The following is a 15,215-nucleotide window of genomic DNA, read 5'->3' as shown; positions in this document are numbered from 1 at the left end:
AGCATTTACTTTTCAAGCATGTAAAATAAACCAAAATCATTCTGATTAGGAGTTTATTTTGTTTCAGTCTTTGCTTTGATTTTTGGATTTGCTTCCGTTTTATTTTTGTTTTTGTTTTTTTCTTTGTTTTAATTTTTGTGTTGTTTTATGGCTTTGCTTTGATTCTGTTTGATCTTTTTGTTTAGTTTTTTGCGTTGCTTCGTTTTGATGTTTTTGTCTTTGACTGCTTTACGGAAGAGGATTAGGGCCAAGCAATAATAAAAAAATAAAACAATCTCGAGATTAAAGTTGTTAAATTTCGAGAAAAAAGTTGAAATAAAATGTTGAGAATAAACATTAGATTACTAGAAAAAAACTCATTAAATTTCAAGAAAAAAGTCGATAAAATGTTGAGAATAAACTCGTTAAATTACGAGAAAAAACTCGTTAAATTTCGAGAAAAAAATCGAGATAAAATGTTGAGAATAAAGTCATTAAATTATGAGAATAAAGTCATTAAATTACGAGAAAAAAGTCATTAAATTATAAGAAAAAATTCGTAATTTAACGACTTTATTCTCAACATTTTATCTCGACTTTTTCTCGAAATTTAACGACATTTTTCCCATAATTTAACGAATTTGTTCTCGTAATTTAACGACTTTATTCTCAACATTTTATCTCGACTTTTTTCTCGAAATGTAACGACATTTTTCCCATAATTTAACGAATTTGTTCTCGTAATTTAACAACTTTATTCTCAACATTTTATCTCAACTTTTTTCTCGAAATTTAACGAGTTTTTTCTCGAAATTTAATGAGTTTATTCTCGTAATTTAATGACTTTATTCTCATAATTTAATGACTTTATTCTCAACATTTTATCTCGACTTTTTTCTCGAAATTTAACAACATTTTTCTCATAATTTAACGAATTTGTTCTCGTAATTTAACGACTTTTTTCTCGTAATTTAATGACTTTATTCTCAACATTTTATCTCGACTTTTTTCTCGAAATTTAACGACTTTTTTCTCATAATTTAACGAGTTTATTCTCGTAATTTAATACTTTATTCTCGTAATTTAATGACTTTATTCTCATAATTTAATGAGTTTATTCTCATAATTTAATGAGTTTATTCTCAACATTTTATCTCGACTTTTTTCTCGAAATTTAATATTTTTCTCATAATTGAACGAATTTGTTCTCGTAATTTAATGAGTTTATTCTCAACATTTTATCTCGACTTTTTTCTCAAAATTTAATGAGTTTTTTCTTGTAATTTAACAAGTTTATTCTCAACATTTTATTTAGACTTTTTTCTCGAAATTTAACAACTTTAATCTCGAGATGGTTTTATTTTTTTATTATTGCTTGGCCCTAATCCTCTTCCGTACTGCTTTTTATTTTGTTTCTGGCTTTATTTGCTTAGATTTTTGTTTTATTTTTGACTTTGCTTTGATTCTTGTTATGTTTTTGGCTTTGCTTTGCTTTAATTCTTCTTGTGGTGTACCTCCAGTTTATTGTTTATGCAGAAAGCATCTTTGACAATTATGATGTTACAATGTTACAGTCTCGTAAAGTCAAAAAAATTATTTGGCAGTGACAGAAAAAAAACAATAACATTTCTTTAATATTCCCTGAACCTTGCTATAACAAAAGAACACAGATAATCCATTTTTTAAATAAAAAACGGAACAGCACAAAACCACAGTCTTTCAAAGGCCAAACCAATTTGCTACTGTACACTATAGCAAAGCAAGTATTTCCTTTGCTTTAAAAAATATAGCAAATTAATTACTTCTGTGAACTCCAGAAAACAAATCTGCTGCTTGAATGCACAAGACTAAATCTAAATTCGTGCCACATATCTGCTCATCTAAAAGATACATTGAAAAGCAGAACTGACAGGCAGCAGTATAGCTTATCTGTAATACATGTGGACAACATTCAGCCACTCAGGAGGTGTGGGGAAAAAATGACTTATTTGACAACAGCAATTCAGAGTGCCAGCCTTTGTGCGAGCTTTCATTCTCTCACAAACCTCTTAGAAATGTTCAAAATAAGTTTCTATAGAAATATGAGGGAAAATAAGGTCAGACAAACACAAGACCCCAGCTGTTTCATAGGCTTAGCTGGCCCATATGTGCCATCATAAGACTTTAAGCTCTGATTAAAAGGTTGCCAAATAATGGCTTGTTTAACCCCTCAAATCACACAATCATGTCCATGACACCTATATAACATAAATATTCAACATTTGCTTGCTTAAGTAAGCCTCTTACAGATGGCACAGGATTGAATTTATGCAAATAACAACATCACTGTCTTTGTACCATAAAGGAGACTTTTGAAGCCTATTGTATCCATTTAAAGCTTTGAAACATGGTTTATGTTTACATTAAAAGAACAAACTGAAAAGAAAAAAATCGTAGCACAACTACAAGCAGAGCATCTTTATTTAACAAAAAACAGGCACTATACAGTTTGTTATTCAATGCTTTCTTTAATGTTTATGACATGAACACTCAGAAGTGTATTTGTAACTTTTTTACTTTTCAATTTGACATTTGTTATACGGGCAAAATCATTGGCTTCAGTAAAAGCACAACTTCATCCACGGCTAATGAACAAACCGCATCATTTCCTGCCAAATGAGGCTGGAAACAAGTGATGCCTTTTCAAATGTGATCCAGAGTAACATGTCTGCGTTTGAATAATGTTGGCCTTGCTGTATTTATAATGCACTTCTCCCCTTTTCCCAGTAATGAGTGGCATGGAAAGGGCACAGCATGCCTGCTCTTTTATTAAAACAAATGAAAGATCCATTACGACACTGAATAGTCAGACTCTCCTCCTCCGCCTGGCAGTAATGTAAGAGAAGGAGGGAAAGTAGAGGGTGTAAAAGCAAAGGTAGAAGCCTGTCATTCATTAGCCTGATGTACTATTCAGCTCTTGCAGGAAGTCACGGTTTTAAGCCTTAATAAAATGGCACAGCCGCTGAGTGAACAAGAAAGCTCCAAAAAGCAACTTAGACGTCAAATTGGTTTATGTAACATTGCACTTTTTAATAACTACGGGAAGATTTTTTAATATATACTTTTACATAGTAAGTATATTATGAATTGCTTGATTTATTATCATATTTAGAGCTTCTTTAACCATATTATTTTGTATAGTTACTGACCTACACAACTGAAGGACTTTCATAACGCTGACATTGTCATTATCTGCCTATAATAACAGCTACATAATACATAGCTCAAAACAACCATTATGGGACCATAAAACATGAAATGGAAAGAAAAAGATATTAAATTGACTATAAAATTATGCATTATAAACACATTAAGTATGTGATCTTAAACTATACAGCTGGAACATTTTGTGAAAGATCAAAATACCTAGTGGTTTGGAATTCTGGGGCAAAAACGACAACGTCCAGTGAGTGTTTATGTCGAAAAGGGGGAAATGATGGCAGCTCGGTGAGATTTGAGAGGTCCTCTGACAGACTTAGAGTCATAGCAGTGCCTGTTAGAGCAGCAAAGAGTTGACACCTCAGGGCTGGACAATAAATACACAAGTATGTTTATCGTCTGTGACAGAAAATCACTGGGTAGTCACATCCTGGGCTGGCAACCTCCTCCGACCCGATCTCTGGGAATGATTCGTAGCTCCGAGCCGTGTTTCAGGAACACATTTCCTGTAGAATCAGAGACATCCGTGACATTGCATACAGTATATGACACATTTTTTCAGCTAAAATCATATCAAACAAAGACTATTTGTTGGTTAATTTTCATAAAATAATATGAAAGCGCTTGTATGTTGCATACAAGCAACAAACTGAGATTCGCTCAGTTCCCTCTGCTGTAAGACACACTCTCAGCTCAGCATATGAAAATAAATCTATTCAGGTGTCGGAGTATAGGCTATATTTAGTATGAGATTGTATAACTTCAATCCAAGCTAAAGGTACATGTCTCTATAGTACAAACCTGCTAAACAGGGTCAGGCTATATGTGTTGTTACTATAAAACTAATGAATTACAGCTCATTTGACATTTAGGGCTCAACCCATGACAAGTATGAAAAATTACAGGTCATTTTCATGTGATTACATGCAGCAAAGCACTCAGGGAAGAAAACATTGACAGAATGCCATTGATTAGAGATAGATGGCTTCTGTCTTAAATGACAAGTATGGAAAACATCTGCAAAGGAACATTTAGTCAGGGGAATAAACTCACAACAATGGGGAATTGTATAATTGAAGCGCATCATCAGTATTCATTAGGTAATATGTGAAATTTACATGCAGATCCTATTGAAGGAGTCTTAGGAAATCATTCAATCTCTCAAAAGGTCCCCAGGCAGATAAACATGAACAATATGAGGTAGTAAACAGAAGGATCCATTCATTTGCATGCGGGTGATTATGAAGGATAGGCAGGAAATCTCAGCCACGCATGTAAATGGTGAGAGTGTAATGAGGTATCTCGTTTCATAAAATGATAAAATGCAGGGAAGAGGAAGTTAAAAAATAAGGAAGGTGGATTAAAGCACCACCAACAAACAAACAAACATGCATTTACATGCATTTGCACAGGCAAAAAATTTCCAGGCCTGTGTGATATTTGGATATATCGAAACAATTTACAGCTGACAAAATGACATTTATTACAGCCAGATGCTGCAGCAGAGGGCAGCCCTGATCGAGTGAAGTAGAGACACCGACCTGCTGTCTGCGCCGGGTTGATTCCGATGCCATCTACACAAATAATAATCACAAAGAACATCAGCAGTGTGAATACATGCACAAAACAATCCTTCTTAAAGACAATCAATGAATCAGACAGATGGGCAAAAGCACAGAAAAACCCTGATGCACTGAAATGCTGAACGATCACAATTCAAACCATCTCATTTACAATAACTGCCTTGTGTTGAGAGAGATGAGTTATGTCTTTGTTCTGTTTAGCATTTGTTCAACTACTTATGAGTCTACAGCTGTACAAGTACACACAACGGCTCATTTTGAATGTGCTCTGACAGATTTAAAGGTGATAAAGAGGATGTTTTGTTTTACATTTTTGCAATATTACTTGAAACTGTCTTTACGAACTGATAAAAGACTATTTATTAAGTGCACTGAAAGGAATAATATTAATATATATCATCTGTGCACGAGGTAGGACCTTAAAAACATCAGCCAATCGTTTACGCGATCATCGCATAAACGATTGGCCCTCTGGCTTGTCAATCACTGCCATGACGTTCCTTGTGAGAGACGTGCACGGCTGCGCATTACAGTAACTTTCCACACTCCACAGGCGCCGCATGCAATGTTTTTGTCAGAAGACAGGAGTAACAACTGCAGATTATGAGTTACCTGCGGTGAGTCCGACATAATGAATCCACTAACACGACATAGCGAATGCCGGTGGTAAACACTCGTGTTCCAATACTCGTGCACGAGTTTTGGGAGGCGTTCCCTCAAAATGAGCTGCGAAGGAGGGGGGGTTGTTCTTACGCATGCGCTCATTTCAAAAACTCACTAACAGTCTTTGGTTTCTCAGTCGACGAAAAGATCCTCTTTAGCACCTTTAAGTGACTTTAAAGTCCCTGTGTGTGACTTTAAAGTATGTGTTTTGAGCTTTGCACACCACAGAAAAATGTGTTATTAACCACCCAGCCAAATCTGAATCATTAAAAAAAAATCTGCAAGTAAATGAAATAAGTTATCAAAATCTCGAAAAAATAGGCAGCAAAGTATATGTCCCGTGCTAAGAAGTGTCTGTCATGTCTTCATGACACAGCTTTTCTCCCGATGTCTCTATACGACCAGCAAACTTGTATTGTATAGCTCTGGAAATTCCAACACAGTAAATGGCTGTTCATCCATTTTGCTTTCCGATTGTTTGGATGCCCCGTTGCTATTGGTCGCGCGGGTAATCGTCACAGAGCGCAGCGGCAAGAGTTGAACTATTTTGAACTTTGACCGCGGCGTGCGCGCAAGCTGCGCTCCGCTGCGTCTGCGCTTTGGTCGACGCAGTTCTCGCGCGGCGCAAGCCATTGAAACAAATGGGTTTCATAGCGCAGCGCAGCGCATACCGCGTCCCGCGTCCGGTGTGAAAGGGCCAAGACGGCCGAGGCGGGAGGGGGGGACGAGGTCTGTTCAGTCACATTCACCAAAAACAGCGGATTATCTGTGAATCCCAGCTGTCTGATGAAAGTTTGTAAAATTGTCCGGTGTAGAACGATCACTTTAGAATCCTTCATATCATCGTTTTAGGAAATTTAAATAAGGAGACCGAGCATATTGTATATTTTAACAACCATGTAATATGCATTTGTGTGACGAAGGCATTACTAGCTAAATGTACAAAGGGCTGTATGACTGTAATGACACTCGAGATTGAGCGAGTAAACTGCTGTAGAGTTACGCTGCATTCACACGGGGCGTCAGCGTCAACGCTTGACGGAGGGCGTGTCTGAAGCTTGTGTTGACTCGACCGTTATAGTGATAACAGCCAATCACATTACTTTCCGGTGTTGCACAAACACAATTGGCTAGCAACTGCTCTAGGGTATTTGCATAGGGTGATCTGATTGGATGACGCCTGCGTTGGCGCTTGAAAAGTTGAGAAATCTTCAACTTCTGCCGCTTGCAACGCGAGTGAAGCGACGCGACGGAACCCACAATTCAGTTCGGCAACGCATGACGTCACCCATTCAAAGTAAATGAGAAGCGTTAACGTTAGAGGCGGCGCCACGCTCGGTGCGTCATCGACAGTTATATAGTGTTAGGGGAGGGGCCATGCTCGGGGGACGATGTGCGTCATTAGACCCCCGTTTTAGCTCCGCCCAAAAAATCCTGAGCAGAGACTTGGTGAAAAACTGTTTAACGCTCTAACTTCACAATTAAGCATTACTCAATTCACAGACTTTGTAATGTGTTTCAGCAATACATTTGTAACTTTTATAAAGTGTTTAGAAAGAATTCTCAGAATTGACTTTACAGGGACTTTAAGTGAAGAATTCACCAGCCTTTTTGTCTGATTCATTAAAAATAACTGGTTTATAATAGTCAGCTGTTTGTAAATTGGGCTACTTTAGTTGTGCAATTTTTTTCGTGCAGTTATCGAAGAACCCAACACATTGATGATACAAATGTGTATGAGTGGTTGCCAGGATGTTGCTATGTGGTTGTTAGGGTGCACTTGGTGGTTGCTAGGTGTTTGTTTGTAAGTCTGGGCACTTCAGAAACGTAATCAGCCACGTCATCAAAGAGCGCTTGGGGAGTTTGATTGACAAGCGATCTAACCAATCAGAACGCCGCATCCAACATTTTGTCCGACAAAGCAGTCAGGAGTTAGAAGATTAACCTCGGTGGAGTTAAACTTGAAAAATTGTGCATATTGACGTCTTTCCGCGTTTGAAACAACATTCATTCTCATGTTCATTCATGTTTATTTGATGCTATAAATGGACTAGTAGGAAGAGATGATCGGTTCACGAGCCTCTTGAGCTGAGGCGCTACAGAAATCTGTCACGATCATGGTCACTCACAACCCATTAAAGAGCCACAAAACGGTTTTTATTGTTTGAATTTTTTTAATAACTACACAGTTTGAAAGCTGGGACTTTGTTTAATATCATAAGTAACCTGCTCTGTCTCGTCTGTCGATGTGTTGTCAGTTTCCTCTTTGCTCCGCGATGTATTTTCCACTCTGTGTGGCGTGACAGCGCCACGGCTTGTCGGACAAAGCAACAGTAACTAAGGGGGGCGAGTCTTTGCGAAAGGTCAATTAGTTTACAACAATGATGGCTGTTGAAGAACTGAGATGTGTAGATTCCGCCATCGCGTCCGTTATAGAAGATATCGACAGCGCATTAATTTGAAAAAAGGAACAGAGGACCGCGATCAAGGCATTTGTCGATGGGAAAGATGTCTTTGCCGTCCTTCCTACGGAATTCGGCAAAAGTTTGATTTATCAGCTGGCCCCGATGGTCGCTAAGAAGAGTTCTGTTGACAACTATGCGTCGCTCAACAGACGTCACTTACTCTGTAGCTCTGATTGGTTGTAGGTCTATCCAATTGAGGTCTTTCCTGGATCGGTTGAAATACGCCCCCATAATCAAAGCCCAATGGAGCAGTATCAGACTCATATTCGAACTAGAATTGAGTATGACCACGTCAGGCTAGGCACTTTAGCAAAGTTTAATACTTTTAGGTTTAAGTGGTTGTCAACCAAAAGGATGGGCAATCATCCAAGTGAGCCTCAAGATGACTTAATAACATGATTTAAAATAAGAACTTTTATCTTAAAAAAGGGGGTTTCCCATGGTCTTGGAAAACCTGAATATATGAGATTTTTAAAATTGTGATTTCAATCCCTGGTCAAACTAATAAAATCTTAAAACGCCATGGGCATGTTTATAAAGAACATCTATGTTTCTGGTTATTCCAAGATATAAAATATTTTATTGAATAGGAATTGAGTAAAATTGTTCTAAGAATTCTTATCCTTATCATGAATAACTGCAAGAGTCATGTAAATGCATTGGTTAAAAAGAATGGGATCCCTGAAGAACATTCAACTCTTAAAACTTTGGGAATTCTGAAAGTGTATTATTTTAATTATAATCATTGTAGAGACTTATTTTTATTTGAAGACAAAACTGGGGCTAGGGGGACTTTATGGAGTCAAAAAGATTTAAGATTTAATCAAATAAGAGCATTATGATAATGACAATAATAATATCAACAACTTACCATTTGTAATGATGGCACTGGTGGCTGCTGGCACTTTAAACTTTAAATCAAAGAGGAATAAAAAAAATAAAAAAAAAGTTTTATTGTTCATCCATCAACAACTTATGCTGATAGTCAGACAGATCCCATAAAGAACCCATCAGTCCCTCTGTCAGGCAGGGATAAGAAAAATTCAACTTGAGTCTGCATTTGCATCAGGTGATTTAAAGAGTCTGTGCTAGAAAACAGCAACCTTGAAACGTCTCAGGAAAGAGCTCTCTGGACAGAGCTTTGAACAAACTGTGACTGTCACTATGAGCCACAGGAATCAAACAAACAAACAAACAAAAAACAGGCTAATTCATTCAGAAGGGACTTTGAAACACTTTCTGGGTGTCTTGAAGGCATTTGTACACCACTGAACAATACAAAACTGATGGGAAGCAAGATGCCTGACTGGTGCCAGAATTAGTGACCAGCAAAATCAGTTGTGTAACTGTTCAGAATGCATATTAAATTCAATGAATACAGATTTTTGTGGGGGTTTATTCTTCTCCTTTGCTTAATTTTTTCAGTCAGTTTTGTCAGGAGGAAAAGAGACAACAAAAACAATGAATGATCGCATAACCATCACTTTACATCACCTGAAGCAGAAATACAAAGATAATTTTTGAGAGGGGGAAAAAAAAAAGAAAATAAACCTGCCACTTTATCATTCTTTCTGGCTCCCACTTGATGCATTACATCTTCCTATTATGAGGCTGTCAGAATTGGCATTTCATTATGTCAAAAAAGGAGCAACGACCCAAGCTAATCTGCAACGTCATTCTGCCATGCCATACGTCTGCGTGCTCTGAATACAGCCGTGAAACAGGCCAGACAGCCCACAGGAAAACAAGAGGATTTTGTCAAATTCTTACCTAATTTTAAAAGATTTAAGGCTAATCACAAAGGATGTATATTAGTGAACATATTGGTATAAGCCATAAATTGTTATTATGTAAATTATTGCATAATTATTGTATCAGCTTGAAAAGATTATGCCTTACTTTTCCAGTTTAAATAGCTGGTCTACTCTTTGCCTATGCCAAGTGTCAAAAATTAAGTACTCGACTGATACGTTTTTTTTTTTTTTTTTTTTTTATGGCTGAAGCTGATGTCGATATATAAAAAGCAAAATAGAAAATACAAATGGAGATATTTAACCAAAATTATTTAATGACTGCTAATGAGATTTGTTAAATGCATCAAATCATTCTTTTATACATTTACTCAAAATTCACACACACACACACACACACACACACACACACACACACACACACACACACACACACACACACACACAGAAAACATAAACTACTTACAATCCACTGACAATCTATTGACATTACATAAATATTAAATTATTAATATTAATGAGTATTAAAATATGCATATTGCTTATATAATGCATATTGTGTTTTATTGTTGTTGGCAAATAAATTAAAATAATAATAAAAAAATATTTTTACATATATAATGTATCCTATAATCCATATATATCCATATATATATATATATATATATATATATATATATATATATATATATATATATATATATATATATTTATTTATTTATATATTTCTACTTATATCACTTAAATGTTAAAAAAAAATATTACAAAATAACAATATTGATCAATCCCTAATGTCATTTTTTTTATTTAAACAGTATAACTTTATAATATCAGTCTTCATTTGGATAATCTGCAAAAATATATATTGATATATACCTACTTTAATTAAATGAAATGTTGTCAAACTAACATTGGTCTTAGTTTCATTATGACTTAGATCCTTATCAACTGTATTATCGGATTCTGCATTGATCATGTTCCGATTTTAATGAGGCTGTGGACAGAGATAAGCAGCGTGTCTCAAAAAAAGATAAATCAGACTAAAAAGACACAGTATTAAAGCTATAGGATATAATTGATTTAAAGTTCACGTCATGATCCATGCTATGGGATGTAGACCATTTTAATCAATGCCTTCCCAGAATTGAGCAGAAAGACAGCCATAATACAAGATCATTGTCATGCAGGATATTTTTTATCATGTTTTAAATAAAACATGTAACTATTGTCAGTCAGAAGCATCTGAGCTTAATGGCAAAGACACAATGCTACACCTCAGCAGATCTGTCAGAATTTTTTTTTTTAAATAAGGTTGCAATAAGAACTTAACACTTATATGCACAACTGCACCAATTCTTTTTAAACAGACAATGGATCAACTCACCTCTTCTGCTGCAAATTTCAAAACTGCAGTGAACGGCGTGCTCTCAGGTACACTTAACCTGAAATATAATTATGCCAATGAATCTTTGTGTAACAATGAAAAAAAAGAAAAGAAAAAAAAACTACCGTGTAGAAAGTGTTGCTATAGAGAATGGGCTGTCCAGAAACTAAGCACAACAGTAGCATATTATACGAAGCATAATACTGCCTTGTTTTGTTTTAAAACAGAGTACATTAAGAAACATCATGCTTTTTCAAATTATTCTCTGATCATCTTAACCAGCTCATGTCTATCGCTTGTCACTGAATGAGATAAATAATATTTTCAAAAACATGGCATGTGAAAAAAAAAAAAAAATCATCAAACTGGCCAGTGACCAGCAGCATTGCAGGCCCTCAAGGCTGAGCTGGTAAATAAGTCTGTTTGAAACTGAATGGCACTTAACAGACCACTCTCACATGTGTGTTTGCTATCAGACACACAGTATGATATAGATTACCACAGACCATAGCACTTTTACAGTGACTGCAATCAATATCGCGAACAGACTTAAAGGGTTACCAAAAATGAACATTCTGTCATTAATCACCCATATGTCTTTCCAAACCCGTAAGACCTTCGTTCATCTTTGGAACACAAATTAAGATATTTTTGATGAAATCAGAGAGGTATCTGACTTGTCCATTAACAGCAATATAATCACCACTTTCAAGTTCCAGAAAGGTACTAAAGACATTGTTAAACAGTTGACGGGACTGCAGTGGCTCAACCTTAATTTTATTAAGTGACAAGAATACTTTTTGTGCACAAAAACAAAACGAAAATAAGGACTTCATTCAACAATATCTTGTCTTCTGTGTCATTCTCATACATTGTTTACATCCATCGTTTCCAGGTTCTACGTCAGAACGATTCATTATTGGCCGGCTCTTGCGTCAGCATCACACGTATGCATCGTGCTGCCCAGGTGATCAGCTTTGGCCAATAATGAGCCGCCATTCCGACTAGGGCTGTCAAACGATTAATCGCGATTAATCGCATACAAAATAAAAGTTAGAGTTTGCCTAATATATGTGGGTGTACTGTGTGTAATTATTATGTATATATAAATACACACAAATTAATGTATATATTTAAGAGAAATATGTTATTTATGTACAAAATATTTGTATTTATATATAATATAAATTATATAAAAACATAAATAAATACATATACTTGAAAATATTTCTCAAATATATACATGAATGTGTTTGTATTTATATATACATAATAATTACACACAGTACACCCACATATATTAGGCAAACTCAAACTTTTATTTTGTAAGCGATTATTCGCTATTAATCGTTTGACAGCCCTAATTCAGACGTAAACACGGAAGCATTCACTGTGCTTACTGCGTCATCTGCGTAAGGATAATGACAGGGAAGAGAAGAGATTGTTGAATAAAGTACTTATTTTTGTTTTGTTTTTGCGCACAAAAAGTATTCTCGTCGCTTCATAAAATTAAGGTTGAACCACTGCAGTTTTGTCGACTGTTTTAACGATGTATTTAGTACCTTTCTGGACCTTGAAGGTGTTGGATATATTGCTGTCTATGGAGGAGTCATATACCTCTCGGATTTCATCAAAAATATCTTAATTTGTGGTCCGAAGATGAATGAAGGTCTTACAGATGTGGAACGACAAGAGGGTGAGCAATTAATGACTGAAAGTTTTGGATGAACTATCCCTTTAAGAACTGACATAAGGCAAGACCCTACAGGAAAGAAACAATGTTTTTTTGTTGTTTTGTTTGTTTTTTTCCCCCATGCACTGACCGATTTTAAGGTTTTGGCCTATTTTGCATCCATAACATGTCTTCTTGCATAATAGTGTAAAGAAAATATCCAAAACACACATTTAAGAGTTTATTTCATTACACATTAACTATTTACATCTGTAGATTTGAATCAAAATACATATTTTAAAGGCTCTCACGCACTGTGCCAGAAACCTACACTTCAGTAGCATTTACATACACCAACTCTATCTATGTTCTGAAGGTTTTTTACAGAAGGATTAATATACATGATATATTCTTCACTTGATTTATATAACATTTTATTCCTAAAAATATGACACTTCTTTTTTTCTTACTGCTAAACGTATTTTCTGATTTATGGAGTAGAAAAAAAGTTATCCAATGAATTATTCCCTATGAAAAACCTTCTTTAATATGTCAACAAAATGAAACAATAATTTTGAACCTGGCTGTATCCAATGATCTGATTTTTGTTCTGGAAATGTATGCAAATTTAATTAGATAATGTCTCATGTGCACTTTTAATCATAGTATTTCAGAAAAGTTAGAATACAAAACAACTGTCATCCTGTACTATTTATTTTAATCAACAGGGGAAGCATGGTTATAGTTAACCTATTTTATCTTGCCTTACATTCCTCAGTTGATAGCTGTGCTAAAACTAAATTTTAAATATATAAATCGGTCAGTTTGGCAATTATTTTATGAATTACCTAATTAACGAAGAAATGAATGAATGAATAAATGAATAGAATTAAGCAATCAAGGTTAAAAATAATTATTCAGCTCCTCAAACTGCAGAGCTGCGGCACATAATAATTTACGCTCCTATTAGAATCAATAAAATCAATAAAATCAGGGCTAATGAAACAGGAATATTAAAGTTGATGGTGTGTGTGAGTGTCATGTGTTGAATGATGTGTCACTCACACTTTATATGGTAACCGAGGGTCCGACGTCAACGTGATTTTAAACGTTACTTTCGACCTAATGCAGACAGAGACACATGGAGTTTATTTATAGATGAAATACACGGTATAACTAAAATAAAAAGTTTTTAAATGATGAATGGCTTTACTTACATTTTACTGATTTGAATGAGAAGACGGCACACTGTTTACACCGACCCGGAAGATTCAAGGACCTACTGTAACACGTCATCTGTTCGATGGCCCTCTCTTTTCCGTCTCTCTCAATTTGCCCTTTTTAAAACTGATAGTGTTACATTTTATCGATCGGATCATATCCAGGTATTTTAGAGAAATTAAAGGAAAAAAAGCGGATAAAACAGAAACTGTTGCGGCTAGTGCATTTCAGTCAGGCAAATTTCAAGCCGACTCGAAGTAGGTATTACCGTAAAGTGTGTTGTTAATGCACCGGTACATTTTAGATGTGAATGAAGGGTGATGAATTCCATATGCAGCGTCAACGAAAAGAATTAAATCATACTTAAAATGTGTAAATATTTATTTCATTGCTTTAAAAACGACTAACAGGAGTGGTATCTGCATACAAATTATGCTGAACCATTTTCTCTATAATAACTTCAAAATTACCTCCAACTAGCTGATGTAAATAGGCTATCAATAGCCTATATGGCGTTTCTCTGTTAGCATTTTAAACCTAACAAACATATTTTTGTGAAATGTTTGGTGTTGAAAATGTGCCTGTGTAATACAGTAGGTTATTTCTTTAAATATTAAATTAAATTATTCCCACAGATAAGGCACAAAATAGGGTCTGTTTCATAATTTTTTTCAACAAATGGTAATTGGTTCAAGATGAGCCTCAGGGAATGCTTATTGTTAAAGCTATTTTATTTTATTTTTTGTTTGTTCTTTTTAAGGGATAGGCTAAAATCTCAATTCTGAAGACATTTGATGTGTTTAAAACTTGCTGCTTATCATTCTTGGTTAATTTATTTTAGTTAATAATTGATCATATGATTATATCTAATAATATGTCTCATGGCCAAATCACTGGAATTTAAACCTCTAACTTTTGCCATTGACTTCCTTAGTATGAAGAGAAAAAAAAATACTATGGAAGTCAATGGTTACCCATATTCTTCACTCATAGGTTTGAAACAACTTGAGGGTGCAAAATGGAATATTCCTTTAATGTTCACATAACAAAAACATAAAAACATTTTTAAAACATAAAAAACTGGATTATTCGCATTGTTAGATGGGAGCTACAGGTTCAAATTAGGCTAAAATAACCAGGATCAGTCTAGCAACATTGATGGAAATACACTTTTTTTTTTCTTTCATATGCAAAAGCCCACTTAGGCCCAATTACAAATCGGGGGTGGACTGGTGTTGGAACAATTGATTAATCATATTTTAAATACACATTTGCCATAATCTGTTTAGCCCAAAGGTC

At 35.1% G+C, this 15,215-nt stretch overlaps 1 protein-coding gene across 1 annotated transcript; it reads right to left on the bottom strand.

Annotated features, from left to right (window-relative positions):
* Window positions 1-2,466: 2,466 nt before the first annotated feature.
* ufm1 (ubiquitin-fold modifier 1) lies at window positions 2,467-14,157 on the bottom strand. Its single transcript, XM_048178936.1, has 6 exons — window positions 13,913-14,157; window positions 13,761-13,817; window positions 11,024-11,081; window positions 8,760-8,799; window positions 4,719-4,751; window positions 2,467-3,683 (listed from the first exon to the last, which is right to left on the bottom strand). Coding segments are annotated over exons 1-6 (273 nt in total). The 5' UTR covers window positions 13,915-14,157; the 3' UTR covers window positions 2,467-3,600.
* Between the last annotated feature and the right edge of the window lie 1,058 nt (window positions 14,158-15,215).

The sequence above is a fragment of the Megalobrama amblycephala genome, linkage group LG2, assembly GCF_018812025.1.
Source record: "Megalobrama amblycephala isolate DHTTF-2021 linkage group LG2, ASM1881202v1, whole genome shotgun sequence".
Lineage (NCBI taxonomy): Eukaryota > Metazoa > Chordata > Actinopteri > Cypriniformes > Xenocyprididae > Megalobrama > Megalobrama amblycephala.
Note: the sequence above shows the minus strand (reverse complement) of the source record. Positions and strands in the feature narration are given on the sequence as shown.

Excerpts from the sequence above, each read along its gene's own strand:
- ufm1 (XM_048178936.1), bottom strand. Across the intron at positions 11,082-13,760 it reads CCTCGGTTACCATATAAAGT|GTTAAGTGTACCTGAGAGCA; the intron begins GTGAGTGACACA and ends ATTATATTTCAG. Across the intron at positions 8,800-11,023 it reads TGAAATTTGCAGCAGAAGAG|TTTAAAGTGCCAGCAGCCAC; the intron begins GTGAGTTGATCC and ends TTTGATTTAAAG.